The sequence below is a fragment of the Oryzias melastigma genome, linkage group LG22 (genome assembly GCF_002922805.2).
Source record: "Oryzias melastigma strain HK-1 linkage group LG22, ASM292280v2, whole genome shotgun sequence".
In the NCBI taxonomy this organism is placed as follows: domain Eukaryota; kingdom Metazoa; phylum Chordata; class Actinopteri; order Beloniformes; family Adrianichthyidae; genus Oryzias; species Oryzias melastigma.
The window spans coordinates 16,433,692-16,449,029 of NC_050533.1; the positions used below are offsets into that span (position 1 = coordinate 16,433,692).

At 38.1% G+C, this 15,338-nt stretch overlaps 2 protein-coding genes and 1 non-coding gene across 7 annotated transcripts in view; all 3 read right to left on the reverse strand.

Annotated features, from left to right (window-relative positions):
• arhgef10 (Rho guanine nucleotide exchange factor (GEF) 10) overlaps positions 1–12,603 on the reverse strand; it is a 96,699-nt gene extending 84,096 nt beyond the window's left edge. For 4 of the 5 annotated variants that reach the window (XM_024276715.2, XM_024276684.2, XM_024276704.2 and 1 more), the window contains exons 1-2: positions 11,836–12,603; positions 2,909–2,972 (exon numbers count right to left, since the gene is read on the reverse strand). In XM_024276715.2, the coding sequence (XP_024132483.1) occupies positions 2,909–2,972; positions 11,836–11,838 (67 nt within the window). In that variant the 5' untranslated portion in view covers positions 11,839–12,603. Of the gene's footprint in view, positions 1–2,908; positions 3,019–11,835 lie in introns of all 5 variants that reach the window. The other variant, XM_024276693.2, reaches the window with a different exon arrangement.
• Positions 2,233–2,306, reverse strand: trnai-aau. The gene has a single exon. It is a non-coding gene; the product is annotated as a tRNA-Ile (tRNA).
• A 1,043-nt stretch (positions 12,604–13,646) lies between the features above and the next one.
• Positions 13,647–15,338, reverse strand: cln8 (CLN8 transmembrane ER and ERGIC protein). Its single transcript, XM_024276727.2, has 4 exons — positions 15,086–15,338; positions 14,733–14,773; positions 14,159–14,657; positions 13,647–13,988 (listed from the first exon to the last, which is right to left on the reverse strand). The coding sequence occupies exons 1-4, from the start codon at positions 15,176–15,178 to the stop codon at positions 13,662–13,664; spliced, it is 960 nt and encodes a 319-aa protein (XP_024132495.1). The 5' UTR covers positions 15,179–15,338; the 3' UTR covers positions 13,647–13,661.

A 15,338-nucleotide genomic window follows, 5' to 3' on the forward strand; every position in this document is an offset into this window, starting at 1 on the left:
CAAAGTAGTCATCTTTTTTTTTCACAATAATTATAAATGTTTTAAGATATACATATACACTTTCTAAGACAGACATGAACATTTTCTTGTTTTTCTCTTTTGTTTGAACTCTCAAAGTTTAAACCTTCAAATAGGTCCAGTATTATAGATATAGATTCTATAGAATGACATCAAAAATCAGTTTTGTAAGCTGAAAGCTGCATGTACAGGAGACACGGCACTACGGAGATTGATTGACATAGTCTACTGCCAATCAGGACGGAGAATACAATGTGCTGTTTAAAAAAACCAAATTGCTTTTAAAAAAAAATGCATTAAAATAAGGGACTACTGTAGTTCAGTTGGCAGAATATTAAAATAAAGATCTGCAGGTTCCTGGTTTAATCAAGAATCTTTATTGTCATTATGCAATGAGTGCACAATGATTTTTTTCCAGCAGCTGGTTAAATGGTTAAAATTGATTTTAACAGACTTTTTTCATTGATTCTGGATTTTGTGAGGTCTCAAGTTTTAATAGTTAACCTCAAATAAAGTACTTTAAATTACTTGTAGTATTTGCCTCACTTCCATGGAAAGTTTACTTGACAGGGTTATTCATTATACCACATCTCACTTGTGACTATGACATTAAGCTCCAGTCATGCGCAGTCCACCTTCAATGAACCACCAAGTTTAAACCTGACTAACTAACCTTAACTCAAAAGAAACTCCAACAGCAAATGCCTCCACTTTAAAGTATGTAATAGTGGACAACTAAATCATCAGTATGCATCCTACAGGCTACAACAGTTAGCTGCTTCACTTCACCTGAATGTATGACTAATGCTCCCGGTCAGCTCTGTGACCCCCATGTCCATCTGCATCCATGACTGATGGGGCAGAAAAAAAAGGACAAATGTGGAAACTGAGATCTTTCCATTCTTATCTGTGCACGAATGAATGTTGAGAGCAGGTTTGTACCACAACTCTACAGAATTCCAGAATACTGAAGTGGATAATTATATTCTGTCAGCGCGAGTCCCTCCTGGCCATTCAATAATATATCCACTTTAGTGAAAATACTTTCTGGAAGGATGACTGACAGAAGGCCGTGTTTTCGACTTAATTACAGACTGTGAAACACATGCAAAACCCAAAACAAGTCTGAAAAAAATGAAATACACAGAAATGCTTAAAAACCCACTTTGATAATATTTGTGTTTTTCTGATGAAAGACTTAAAGAAAATTAGGCTTAAAATTGTATTTCTTTCTTCAAACTGCCTTGAACCAGGAATGGACAAAAAAATATTGTTTGAAAAAGAGCCATTTGTGACGTAAAAATATACTGGGCAGGCCACAAGCTCCCATTTCCACTCCATTCTGATGCATCCACTTGTAGATGACTAGATCCATTTACATTATAGTTTTCCTCATGTGAGCTGAAACCTGGCTCAGAACTGTACAACTGGATAGCAACAATATTGACTGAGGGGCTGTAAGCTAGCAGGAGAACATCTAAACAGTTAGCTCTCAGTTATGAGCAACCCTACATGGGTATATAATAGTTAAACGACCATGGGGACACTTTGAAAATAGATCAAAAGACGAACCGAGTGGCTCTTTTACGAAGAACTAAAATTTAATTTAAAAAAAGAGAAATATTTCCCTCCTGTTTCTTAAAAGAATATAGAAAAACTGTCATTGTCAAATTCACAACAACACAGATACTGTTCTGAAGACTCGTTTCCACTGTGTCATATAACGATCTGCTGAGATGAGTCACCGGGTTACGATGCAAACCCCCCTTCAATGGCAACAAAGCAAGTGACTGACCAGCTTTGCACGAAGCATTCATCAAGCCTGTCGCTTCCCAGGAGCTGTGTGCATGCAGTTGTGTGTGTGTTTATGCATGTGTGCTTCTGCAGCCGTCTCAGTCCCGGCACTGAGGGACATTGTCTGGAATTCACAGTAGTGCAGTAGATTTTATCCTCCCTATTTGTTTCATTCCTCTGCCCACACGTTTCACAGTGGCAAGAGAGAGGAATCTGTTGTTTACGCTGCTGTTTAGCCTCAGTAACTGGAGTTGACAGACCGTGCTATGATCTAGAGTGGCTAACAGGTGGTGCACAATGCCTAACATCCTATGTTGAGATTATTAATAATGCTACTTCACTTAATGAGTTTGACTCTTCCTACTTTCAGACACTGTAGATCACATTCCTCTGAGCTTAGTTAACTGAAGAAAACAAATGTGGCCCGTACGGGGATCGAACCCGCGACCTTGGCGTTATTAGCACCACGCTCTAACCAACTGAGCTAACCGGCCATGGAGGTCATGTCTGTGAGAACAGAGTTGGAGAACATTCTTTAGAGCAGGGGTCTGCAACATGAGGTTCCAGAGCCACATGTGGCTCTTTTACTGCCCCATTTGGGCTCTTTGGCTTTAAGAAAAGTGATAACAATTTTATTCCATTAAATTACTTTGATGAGTTTAGCACATTCTAAGATATGCTGCACCCTAGCATCTAGTTGTTGTCATAATGAAATAAAATGTCACGTTTGACATGGTGTTCTTGAATTTTTAATTTAAAATCTGCTGCAAAAAAAGATCTTATTTGACACAGAGTGTGTTTTATTTAGAAAGGAACTTGTATTTGCTGCTGTCAAAAGTAAAAACGTTCAAGTATTTATTCATAGAAAAATATCACACTTTTTTAATTCAGTTATTGTAAATATTTCAAATCTACATTTTCTAAAGGAATACCTAAATGGCCACATAAAGAAGAGCATTTTCCAAAAGATTGAGATTTGTTGGCTCTCGCTGAGTTCTGGTCTGCAAGAACTTGGGCGGAATGGCTCTTTTGGTGTTAAAGGTTGCAGACCCCTGCTCTAGAGGAAAACATGGTGACAAAGTTCTGCTGTCTTTACTTTCAGGAGGAGGGGGAGGAAAGTCTTCCACGTCCATGCCGGCTACTCCTCCAACAAACAGGGTCTGCAAACAGCAGCAGGGAGGAGATTCACTTCACCAGCGTGCATTCCTAAAGAAAAAGACATGCATGTCATAAAAAAGAAACACAGGCAGTTTGAGGCACACAATTGCTGCGAATGGGTTTGGTCAAATGGATGTTTCCACCCTTCATGACGTAGCTGCCGCTGACTTAGCATGACGTACGCAACAAAAAAATCCCACAAAAATCCTATCTCTACTTGCTATGCTACTCTATCAAAGTGTCTGGGGGTGGAGGAGCATGTTAGGGTGGTCTCTGTCTAGTACCTTCACACACTGAACCAAGGCTAATTCAGACAAATGGAGGAATGAATGAAAACAAAAGAAGTCTTTATAGTGTTCTGAGAGCCAGTGGACAATAGGATGCATTAAAGTGTGAAAAACACAATTCTAACTGTGGACTTTAGTTAAGGAACATGCATAAACCTGCTGGGCAACAAGGGTAACGGATAAATTACACCATGCTAAGTGGACTGTAAGTGAATGCAGTTCAAACAAGATATGCTGAAAGCAAATTCATGCGTAAAGTAGTTTTTAGTGAAGAAGAAAGTGGGGGATTTATGTAATTTTTAATGGATTTCTAAAGCAGAGATTTTCAACTATTGTGAAACGGTACACCAGTGTGTTGCGGTACACCAGTGTGTTGTGGTACACCAGTAAGGCGTGGAAAACTGTTTAATTTCTCCAAATAAGTCTTAAAGTCATTCACCACTGCCAGGAAATCAGCTCTATATACATTCAAACAAGACCGGATTTCAAACATGAAAGATCATAAAAGACTGTTTTTTTTTCTTGTTTTTTTTCCCTATTCAAGACACTTTGATAAGAGAAACTACTGAGATTTTACCACAACTTTGGCCAGTTGCTCTCATTTTGGAAAATGACTCCTTCAACTAACACCGTAAATCATTCTTGGAGGCTTGACCATTTATCAATTTAATCAATCAGATGTGGTTAACATTCTTACTTCCTTGTGCCGACATGGCTCAGAAAGTGTTTCAGTTCCAAAAAAATAACAGCTAAAGATCGCGTTTAATGGTGTGGCTTTCCACAAGATCCAGTGTAAGACCATGTAAGAAGTGCATAAAATGACGAAGCTTAAAGACAAGCCCGTCTAACATCTGTGCCACCAAGTTTTTACTAAATCTCCTATGATTCATTGGGATAATGTGACAGTATCTCTTTCTGCGCTATTGTCAACTGTCATGAAGCACAACAAATGCAAATATCAAACAGTCAGTTAAAAAAAGTTTGCAAATATTCTTATTCCTACAAAAGGCTGGGTGAAAAAACGATAACAATAGATATCTCAATATAACTTTTTTTGATAGAAGAACGAGTCTATTGCAATAGACTTTTAGTTAGAAGGGTCAGAAATTGACACTTGCCAGTTGCGAGTATTTTCACCTCTTTGGCGGGTAAAAGTTAGTTATTCGTCACATGGCATATCGCGAAATATATCGTTATCGCACAATATGAAAAAAACTATATCGAGGCATAAAAAAATCCATATTGCTCAGCCCTATTTCTACAGCTTTTAGTTTAAAAAAAGTCACTATTGAAAACTATCTCAACTTTCACAAAAAAAGCTAAAACTACAAGCTTTTTGTGCCATCATAATTACAAAAAATGCACAGATCTTCTACTTCACTTTTACAAACCTTGCTTGTTGTACAAGTGTTCGTCCACAGCATGCCCAAAAAACGTGCATGAACATTTTCACTCTGAATGGTCTACGACCTTAATATAGACAAAGTTTCTCTTTTTTCCCATTTTTGGCAACTGGTGTGCCTTGGGATTTTGGTTGAGGAAAAAGTGGAAAACAGTTCTCTAAAGAACCAGAATTAATTTGGACTGAACCCGTAAGTTAAAAACCATGCCATCATTCAACCCACTAATACAGTAATACTCACAAGAGTATAATGATTATTTTAATAGTCGACTAATCACAGATTTTTTTTTTCCAATTAGTCGCCTAATTGGGTCATGCGCAAAGTGGATGTAAAGCACACATCTTAACTATTGTTAGGTTTAAACTAAAAATAAAGATAATGAAGATGATAGTTTATTAAACTTAAACTTTCTAAAACAAAGGAACAATTTTTCACAAAAGAAAGTTTTAGGGCTCACCGTCTCAAATATAAAAAAAAGTACATTTTTTGGTGCTGAACACTCACAACTTTATTCAACTTTATTACACACCAACTCCATATACTATAAAGTAATGAATAATCGACGATTAAATTGGTTGTAGCCGTCGATTGGTTGACTAATCGTGGCAGCCCTAGTACTAATATACAAGTATAACAAGCCAGAGAATCCAAGTGTTGCCTTTTACAAGTAACAAAACAGGATTTCTGCAGAGTGCTAGCATGCATATTACAAGTTCACAGTCCCATTTTGACATAACTGCAGCCATACATTTCAGAAAATGTCATTGGCGTGCTCATGCAAGGAAACCCTTTAGACCTGCAGTGGCATGAAAAACACAGCATTCCTTAGCAACACTGACTTTTTTTTGCAGAAGTAACATAGTTATTTGAGGAAAACGGTTTCCATCAAACATTTCTTTGCTTAGACACTTTCAGACTATGTCAACTTGCCAGTATTCAAACCAACAGATGAAAGAGTGATAACGTAGTGCTTTTTTTATAGAATAACCTTTGTCGTTCTCCATAGATTATCCGTTTGATCTCCTGGGTTTAACATCAACCACAACATAAGTTCACGGTCTACATCCCAGCAGTGCACTGAACAGCAGCAAAAACTCATTCTGAGACTCAAAGCTTGTTTTGTCTACAAATAATATGAAATCCTCTGCGTCTTTGTCCTCTGTCCTGCTCATGTGGCACCATGCCAGAGCAGAGGATGCACATGCAGCGTCAGTGTCTGCTGAATGTGGCGCAGTGCAAAAACATAGACAGGTTAAGTATGCATTCCCTAAGGAAATAATAAACTTCACAACGGATATGAATCTCTAAAGACAGCCGGGAGAGGCTACCATGTGATAGACATCTCAAGGATGTCCACTAAACAGTCAGTGAGATGTGATGCATGAACACATCCAAAACAGCTCATATAGCTGGCAGTGTAGAGCGGCAACAGCAAAGTCGAAGCCAACTTCCAACAGATTTACAACAGGAAAAGGAAATGAGTAAAATTCTCAAACATTCCGATGTGTACCGAACAACAGATACAGTCAAAAAACAAGTTCTTGTAACATACTATTATAAAACTCAAACTCAATTTATAACATTTTACTTTAGGACCAACTTATTTAGCATGGAGTAGACATTTCTTCCACTATAGCTATTGAAATCAAACAGGAAATTCCTCCTTTCCTCTTCTCTCAAATAATTACCCTTCGCCTTTCACTTCCTTTTGGAAGAGAATCAAACATCTTTCCACAAATGACATCTTCCAAACCCGAAGGTTTGGTATGACTTCAAATGTGGTCGCACCAAACAAGCACCTCCTGTGCCTCGCTCCTCGGGAATGACCGGGACAACAAAAGAAGCTCTTACATCTGTGGCAGCAGCCTGTGAGCAAAAAGACACCCTCAAACTCTTAGCACCAGGGCAGAATGGTTCTAAAAACAAAATATACACAGACACTGCTAATCCGTTCAGTGTTTAATTAAAAGCTTCTGTATTATAGTCCAATCTGAGAGCAGGGAGGAAGGAGATACTAGAAAGGTAAAGTCATCCTTTTGGCTGATGACAGGCTTAGCGGAGCGTGTCATTACACGCTCAAAGGGCTGAACAGGAAGGCAGTCATCTGCCCTGTTGGTGAAACCTAGACAATTTGCACACCTGTGTGTTCCTTAACAACTCTAAGGTACACACCATTCATACGGCCAACATAAATAACATGAAACATAAATGAGTACTTGGAAACTTTTGAAGTCCTTTCCGAACATGTTTCTTTTACGATAAAAACCTTCTGTTAAATATAGTTTAGAACTTCACCTTTACAGACCACCAACCAGAGCGCTGCTGGATATAAACCTTTCAACATCAAGATCCCAGAAATAGAGATATGTTTTGGTTCTTCTGTTAAACTTTCTGTTGCTCGCCTAAACAGTCAAGTGCCATTCCAATAAAAGCAGAGAGCTATAAACAGAAGGTGGTGGTGTGAGAGAGGGAAACTCGTAGTTTGCTGAGGGTATTTGGTTTTGAAGTATCTGAGGTGGATGCTTTGAATGGTTGTAAGTCCTCCTGCTACCATCACAGTGTAGACTTTAAAAGAAAACGAAAAGGCTTAACAATGTCCTCTTCACAAAAATGAGCCCTATAGTCAAGAATCTCCTTTATTTTACAAGATTCAACAAACGGAATCAACTTGAAGTGAGTTTTTCTGCAGTTCTGTTGAACAACTAACTATCTTCAATGCATAACAGTACTATATTTGTGTTCTTATAGAAGACCTATTATTCCTCACGTTTTTTGACACCAATTGCTCACATGAAAAGTCTGTAACAGCTCAGCTGGAGACTCATCAACCTAAATGTGTGAGTGTAATTAAGATTTTAAACTACCCGTTTTATTACGCTACATCTGTGATCTGATAGTTTGTTATATAGTCTTTTCTGAAGTACACATCGGTATGAGATTGTAACACAACAGACCTAATTGTCAAATTATAAACTAAGAAAACAAAGCATATAGCTATATCTTTTAGGAGCGTTAGTGCCTTAGCAACATGGGTACCGTGGGCTTGTTTTAATGGAAGTTGAGGTGTGTCATGAGGTTCCCTTGAGGCTCGGAAGGTCACCTCAAGGGGCAACATGAAGATAGAATGTACAATTGTCGTGTATGTGTAAAGTGTATTGTAAAGTTTTTGAAAGGCTAATGTAAGTTGAACGCATTTATGTAATATGGGTGATGCTGTCATATGCCCTTACACCACGCTCTAGTCCTTTGTAAGGTGTAAGTATTGCCCAAGTACTGACCTTTTGTAAATTAATGCCGCACGCGTGATGTAAGCGCATGAAACCCAAGTGTCCGTAGGAGGCCCAAACAAACTGGGCTTTGATTGTCTAATTTCCTAGTTTCTAACCGTCAGACTGCAAGTAGCCTGTACTAATCATGTGAAGACCATTTATAGGCTCCTGTTGGACAGTGCACAGGTTTGGAGGGAGGAGGGATTGAAAAAATCTGTACGACACACCTGTATCTCCTACTTCACTTTTACAAACCTTGCTTGTTATACAAGTGTTCACTGTGATCTGTCGCCCACAGCATGACCAAAAAACGTGCATGAACATTTTCCCTCTGAGTCCTCTACGACCTTAATATTTTGTCCCACTCATGGATGAGTGGCAAAATGTATCAAAAGACTTTAGGTCCAGACTCCATGAATCCACTTCGAGACAACATCGCCTGGTAGCATGAGAACCCCCATTGACATCTGTCCTATAATAGCAATGTGGTTAATATTAAAAAGGTATTGAGGATTCAGATTTTTTTGAACCAAAGTCAAAAGCTGGGTTAATCTAAAAAAACAGTTACATCATGCAGAAAAAATAGGGTGGAGTAAAATCAGGTAGGTCAGAAAACAGCTGTAATTGCATGGTTTTAAAGAGAGAGCTTATACTGTAATGTTTCTTAGTGGAATTTTGACCCAAAATACGTCACAGACATAACAAAAACAACTAGACTTTTTTTTTAAGGAAGAAAAACTTTACTTTAGTACAGCTCCCACCACGCTTTTCAGATTCAATGAGTCAAGAAAACATAAAATCTCCTTATTTTAACCCATTATAGACCATTTTATTGACATAAAGATCTTCAAATCAAGTTTCTCAATTGGAGAAAAAGGATAAAACAAATCGTAAGTTAAACAACAAGAATATTTAAATATTAGTCACTTGTGACCACAATTTTTTGATAAATGCAACATTAGAGCAGAGCATGACCCAAGAAAAGTTCAACAATAGCTTCTGATAAACCTAAATATTATCTTCAGATGTTACATGAAGTAGTACAGAAACTAAAATGAATATAAAAATGAATTAATGGCTAAATTATTTGGTTTTAAAACTTTTTTTTAAGTGAATTTTCTATAAGAAGCCGAGAAATCTTGGAGTTAAACGAACTTGCTTCTGTTCTGCTAAACTTGAACATCTTAAGCTTTGCCTTCAGGACATCCAGAGTCAGATTTCATGGCGTCACAGTTGGAACACGTCAGGTCTATCATCTCCAACAAGAGTAGGATTCCCTGAGTCATGTCTCCTTCTTTCTTCTTCTGTCTAATAAACGTGGCTTTAGGTAACCTCACCCGTCCGTTTGTGTAAGAATTGACCTGCTATTCAAATTTGGTGCACAGACCAACAATATAATGCAGACAGAGTAGACTGTATCGCCAGCTACAGTTTGATGAGTACCAGACATTTTCAAATGCATAAAATGTTGCTACAGGAAAGGTTAAATAGTTGATAAATAAAAGGTATTATATATATATATATATATAAGGTTGATGATTTTTTTTATTCTTTTAATTTTTGACTAATAATACTAGTCAATTAACATTTTTGCAAAGTAAAAGGACAAAAACAACTCAATAGAAGCCCAATGTAGCAGAAAAAAACTGCTTTACTGTCAAAAATGTTTACTAAACTAAAAAAAATGAGTCTTAAATGTGTCCGAAGAGGATCTGACGAAGCTGCTTTGACAACCTGTTACATTTACATAACATTACAGCAAAGAAGAAGTTCCTTCATGTGAGAGTAGAGGACGTCTCTGCTGTTCCCTCTTAACAACCAGCTTTCGTCTATACTCAATCAATGGATAACAGGGATGCACGCTGCAATAATGAGGTCGCAGCACTGTTTATCTGATTTCAGCTGAGTGATCAATCCGACTGTTGTGAACGCAGCTGTGTTTACGTCACACGAACTGAAGTCGCATCTCATGTTCAGCATCCTGCATCCAAGATCATAGGAAGTATGTAGATAGTCTTTAAGAGTAATAGTTTCTAAAATTAATCTTTTTGCTAACTGATTTGACTTCATATACCCTTCTTGTTTGGTGTTTTCTCCATTCCTTTGCAATTGATCCTTTAATTTAAGAAAAAAAGAGGAACGTTTGGGGAGTTACCAAGCAGAATGAGAGACTAGGAATGAATAACATCTCTAATGTGGTGTTGATTTGAGACCAGAGACTCCAAATTCTTGGCTGTCGCTTTTTACTGGTCTCCACCCACCCAGTAAGCCACACTGAGGCCCTGACAGCCCAACATGTCACAGGGAGAAAGCTATTTAGCCTGTGCAGAGTGGAGGGCAGGCAGCTTTCTTAAAAGAACCTCTGTTAGCCTGATGAATCTAAGGATACATCAGTATTGCGAGATCAATTTAGCCAATTTACTTTAGTTATCTGTCTTTAAACAGACTACAAAAGGGTTGAAACTACATCTTAAATTATCCCGCTTCAAAAAAAAAAAAAAAAAAAAAAGGACAAGAACAGACCTGGAATGGAATTTGGTAAACTATGACAGCTCACAGTAAAGATTGCAGCTCTGGAAAATTGAACTTGTTCCTCTCTGTGTAATAAGCGTATCACGTTGCTAGTGTTTTCTCACACACCTGAAGAAAGTCAAGCATTTTGGTACCAGCTGTTGCTGAACTTATGTCCAAATCCCCGCCTTCTCACAGTGGATCACAGACTGGTAAGTGGGAGGACAGCGAGTTCTTATCAGCCTTTCCAAAAATGAACGGTATGCTCTTCTGCCAAACTACTCTGGTCAATTTGATTTCGGACATCCTCTAAACATCGAAGGAAACAAAAGTTTTGGTTTAACTTGAGGTGCTGATTGGATGCTAGCAGGCACGGCTTCTGCATAACAAACAATCCTACACGCAAACAACAAATCTGATCAGCCATTGTACACCTGTGCTTTGTGGTCAGCCTTCTCTAGATGTGATTACAGCAAAGGGGAGGTAAGTATACACATTTCAAGTCAGGCCACCCAGCTTATTTGTTAAACAAATAGCCACAGGAGACTTCAGTGTGCATGGCTGAGTGTTTCAACTCCTCATTGGGTTGGAACCAAATGTAAAAACCAAATAATTTACTTGTTTTTAAAAGAACATCTTTGTATATCTATAATTATCTTAAGATTTTTCGTTTTTTATGAGGATAGATAAGTCAAATAGAGGTTTTTCTTAGTGGTGATGACTGACTGACACTCTCTCTCCCTGAGGAATGCCATGCATGACTTCTTCAATTTGTTGAGAAGCTGCTCATGGAGCGTTACTGACTTTGGGATAAGGTCAGGCATATGTGATCGTTATGGGAGCTGCAAATGTGTTTTATTATTATAAAAAAAAAGAAAAAAGTTTATCCAAGAAGTCTAAAAAGTCCAAGGCAAAAATGTCACTAAGTGCAAGCTGGCTGTGATGTTTATAAGTTAATAAGTGTGATGCATGCTCAACATCACCCATCACATTGTTCAAAGACCATTTTTAGAACAAAAATAATGCAGAAAAAATCGTCACCAACACTTTAGAAATTTTAAATAATATTTTTTTTTTATTAATTAGAATTAAAACGCAGTAGGCTTCATTTTACATCCATTGTGTTAGTTATTTTACCATGCTAGTACTTTGTATTAATAATGTAACAGTATTTTTAACAATTAAAGTTTGATTTAACTTGATTTAGTAAAAGCGCCACGTAAAAAAATATCAAACAAATGCATAAATAAGCCACTAAATTAGTGTAAAAAATACATAAGTCTTTTAGGTAAATATATATATCAAAATATGTTATTGAAGAAAACCACCTTAAATGAACAGCTAGCTTAACTTCAAAACTTTCAACGAACGTTAAAGAAAGAAAAGTCAGCTCACCATTTAATGACTGTTCCACAGATGAAAAGTTCATCTTCCCGCCATAATATCGTTTTTAGAGAAGTCGGTTCACTTTTCTGACTGAAATACAACTCGTTACACTGAGACCATTCCACTTTTCACAGCGCCTTTTCACTTTGCACTCTTCGATGTAAGCAGACCCCATCCACCAAAACGCTTCAAGTCTTCTCACTTGTTGATTGGCCGAAGCGCCTGCAGAGTCGAACTGTGATTGGTCCAATGGAACGTCAATCAAAACTTCAACTTTTCCTTTCCCACTTGGAAGGAGAGCCAGCATGCTACCCACGTGACGTGTGAGGTGGCTGGCTTTAGAACAGCTGGCAAGGAATGATGGATAGTTTACCTGTTATACTTTAGAACCGAATATGGAATTTTGAATATTTTATGTTTTTTAAAAAAAAAAGTAGATTATTGCTAAAAATGCAAATAAACAGCAACACAAATTTCTTTACTAAAAATATTTTCTATAAAACTTTTCAAAGTTACATCCGTATTTGTTTCTTTTATTTGTTTACCCCATTCAAATATTGTAGCTTGTTCTCACATTGAAGAGATGTTTGACCCAAAAAGTAGTTGGTTCATATCTATAAAAATTGGTCTCGAAAACTCATCCTCTACTGACACCTACAGGGAGATCTTGGTATTGCATCTCCAGATCCCAAAATCAAAACTATATTCTAAAAAACAAACCCATAAATGTCTCAAATTATGAAGCTTAACACACAGTGAAACACTGAAATGAGCCATTTAGCAACACAAAAATACAGCTTCAGACTTTAGTCAATATTTTAGGTGGCTTTTATGTTTTATGTCATTTTAAAAGAGCTCTAAAACACATTTCTAAATTTGGTCGGGTTTAATCAAAAAATAGCATCACAAAATCTCCCAACTTTTTTATTACCTGTTAAAGTAAACATGGATTTTAAATACCAGAATTTATGTTCCAAATACAAACAAATTGTACTTTTACATCTTCAAATAACCACCATTTGCACAAAATACTCTGAGAAATGCAGATCGTATTAAAAACAGTAAAATCTGTAACACAATCAGGGTTAATAATGAACAGAAAACGTAAGTAACATTAAAAGAAAAAGGCTTTGAATCCTGCTGTCTTGATAAAATTACTGGATTTGTAAAATCAATGAGTAAAATAAAGCATCAACATCAACTAAAATGTTATATTATGCACTGAAAAATACCCATTTGAGAAAAAATTAATTAATCTATTACTGCTAAAATGCAATCTTGTTGTTCAGTGTCATCACATCTCATCGCCGTTCTAGACAATAAGCCCTTTGTTCATGTTTCATTCCTGAGCTTTCTCCCACCCAAATACCGTTAGATAGCGTGCTCTGCTGCTACAATGAAAAGTGTGTCCTTCAGAACAGATTCAGAATCGAAAATCACCACGAAAAATCAGTTAGATTGATATCAAACTGGCCTGGTGGTTAAAATGAGGACATAGTTTCGTTTGCTGCAAGGGAGAACAGACAAGGACATTGACTTTAACTAACAAACTGCAGCATAAAATGGATTTTGAGTGCTTTTTCTTAGATTTTCTTTTGTAGGATGGTGCTACAATTCACAGAACACGCACACTTAATTTAAGCTTGAGAGTCAGTAAGATGTGAAACAATAAAAGATCACAGCTACTTTTTTCAAAAAACTATCAGATTAAGCTTTTGCCGCTAAATAGCTTCCTTAAAAGTGCTGCTGTTTAAAAATAAAAACAAAAAGTAATAAAAGTAATATTAAGCAGAAACAACCAAAGAAAGAAAAAAAAAAGGTAATTTTGGTGCGTTTTAATTTGAATGGGGTTTAGAAATAGCCTCAGCCTGACTGTCTTTTTTGCCGTTTTCTGGCACCGGCTTGTTGTCAAAGTTCCAGTCCACGGGATTTAGCAGCTGCATGGTTTTCTTGTGCGTCCAGATGGGGTTGATGATAAGAGTGAGCAGAGCCAGGCCAGAGAAAAACAGCAGGCGCTGCGACAGCGCCACGTAGATGCTGAGCTCCGTCCAGTGGGTCAGTGCTATCCACCACATGTAATAAGTGAGCACCATGCGACAGTGGAACATGTGGATCATCACCCACTGGTTGGCTCGCCAGAATAGGGTGCGTGCCCATCCAGCCTGTCAAGAAGAGCAGAGATGCACTTTGTTAAAAAAAATTGTGTGCAAAAAAAAAACAACTAACTTCCTGTTTTTAAGAATGTGAAACATCCTTTGTTGGTGGTTCACAAGACCTAAGAGGAACCAAAACTTGACCTCAAAAGTAAAAAACAATCATATAGGCCATTTACCTTCAGTAACATCCAGGATATACAGGTGAAAGGTGTGCTCATCTCCAGCAAGAGTGTGACCATAGCCAGAAAGTGACCCTGGGAATCCCACACCACGGCGCCTGCAAACCCCGCCAGGGCGAAGAAGTGGTGCGTCGCCAGAGGTATGTCGAACGAGCGAAATATCACACTGGACGTATGAAGCGCCACATTCTCAAAGACGAAAAAGCCCGTAGCTGTGAGGAGGTGAAACCACGACCAGTCCTCCTGGCCCCTGACTTTGTCCCTGCTTAACTCAGAGTCCTCAGTCAGAGCTCGAAGTCCAGCTACGGAGCTCTGGATGCCGAAAGCCCCCCGCGTTGCTGCCAGGTTCCAGAAAACTTTCTCTTTGGGGAGCAGGGAGTTGTAGGTTTGGCTCAGGAGTAGAGAGAGGAGGTGGGAGAGAAGGAATACTGATGTGTAGACAACAAATCCTAGTCCGATAAGCTGCAGGCGGTAGTCCCAGGAGAAGTACTCTGGGCTGGGGTGAGGCACAGCCTTAGAATCCATCCTTTCTGAGCAACTAAACAAAAACTTTCCAAATATAAAAATTCACCTTAAAATGGGAGGTTTAGCTGCATGCATGTTGTGAGTCATCTGCAAAAAAAGAACAGACAGCTAATGATCATTAACTACTAGTGTTAACCAAACAAGTCCGATAAACAATATAAAGGCAAAGCAAAACTTTTCTCTAATTTTTAACACAAGACCAACAGAATAGAACGAAAAATAGTATAATTTTTAACAGCTAAAATTCGGACATGCGCGGTGACAGCTGGTTGTTTTTGTGTTTTTATCCAGTCTTTCTGACACGTGAGTCTAACTCCGTTTTCTACCGTCAGAACGTAAACTTCCGGGGGCCAAGACACGTCAGTGGGATATAAGAACATTGAAAGAAGACTCACTCACCGCAGAAATGTTTTGTAGAACATTTTTACAGATATTCCAGAACGAACCGTTCCCACTGCTGGCATCTTGCTGAAACAGGAAGTTTCGCATCATGAGATACCAATTCTGTCACATGACAGCTGAACAGGACGTTCCGCCTTCTTTTGCTGAAGTGACATCCCATTGGTCATAACTGTGCACACCTCGAATCCTATTGGCCGGTTTACGTGTCACTGACACCTTCAGAATAAAGTGCCCACATGACAGGGAAACT

Coding starts and splice junctions, on each gene's coding strand:
- cln8 (XM_024276727.2), bottom strand. CDS start 15,178: ATGATGCGAAACTTCCTGTTTCAGCAAGATGCCAGCAGTGGGAACGGT. Junction 14,774..15,085: donor TTCTACAAAACATTTCTGCG/GTGAGTGAGTCT, acceptor CTTTTTTTGCAG/ATGACTCACAACATGCATGC. Junction 14,658..14,732: donor GCTAAACCTCCCATTTTAAG/GTGAATTTTTAT, acceptor GCCTCACCCCAG/CCCAGAGTACTTCTCCTGGG.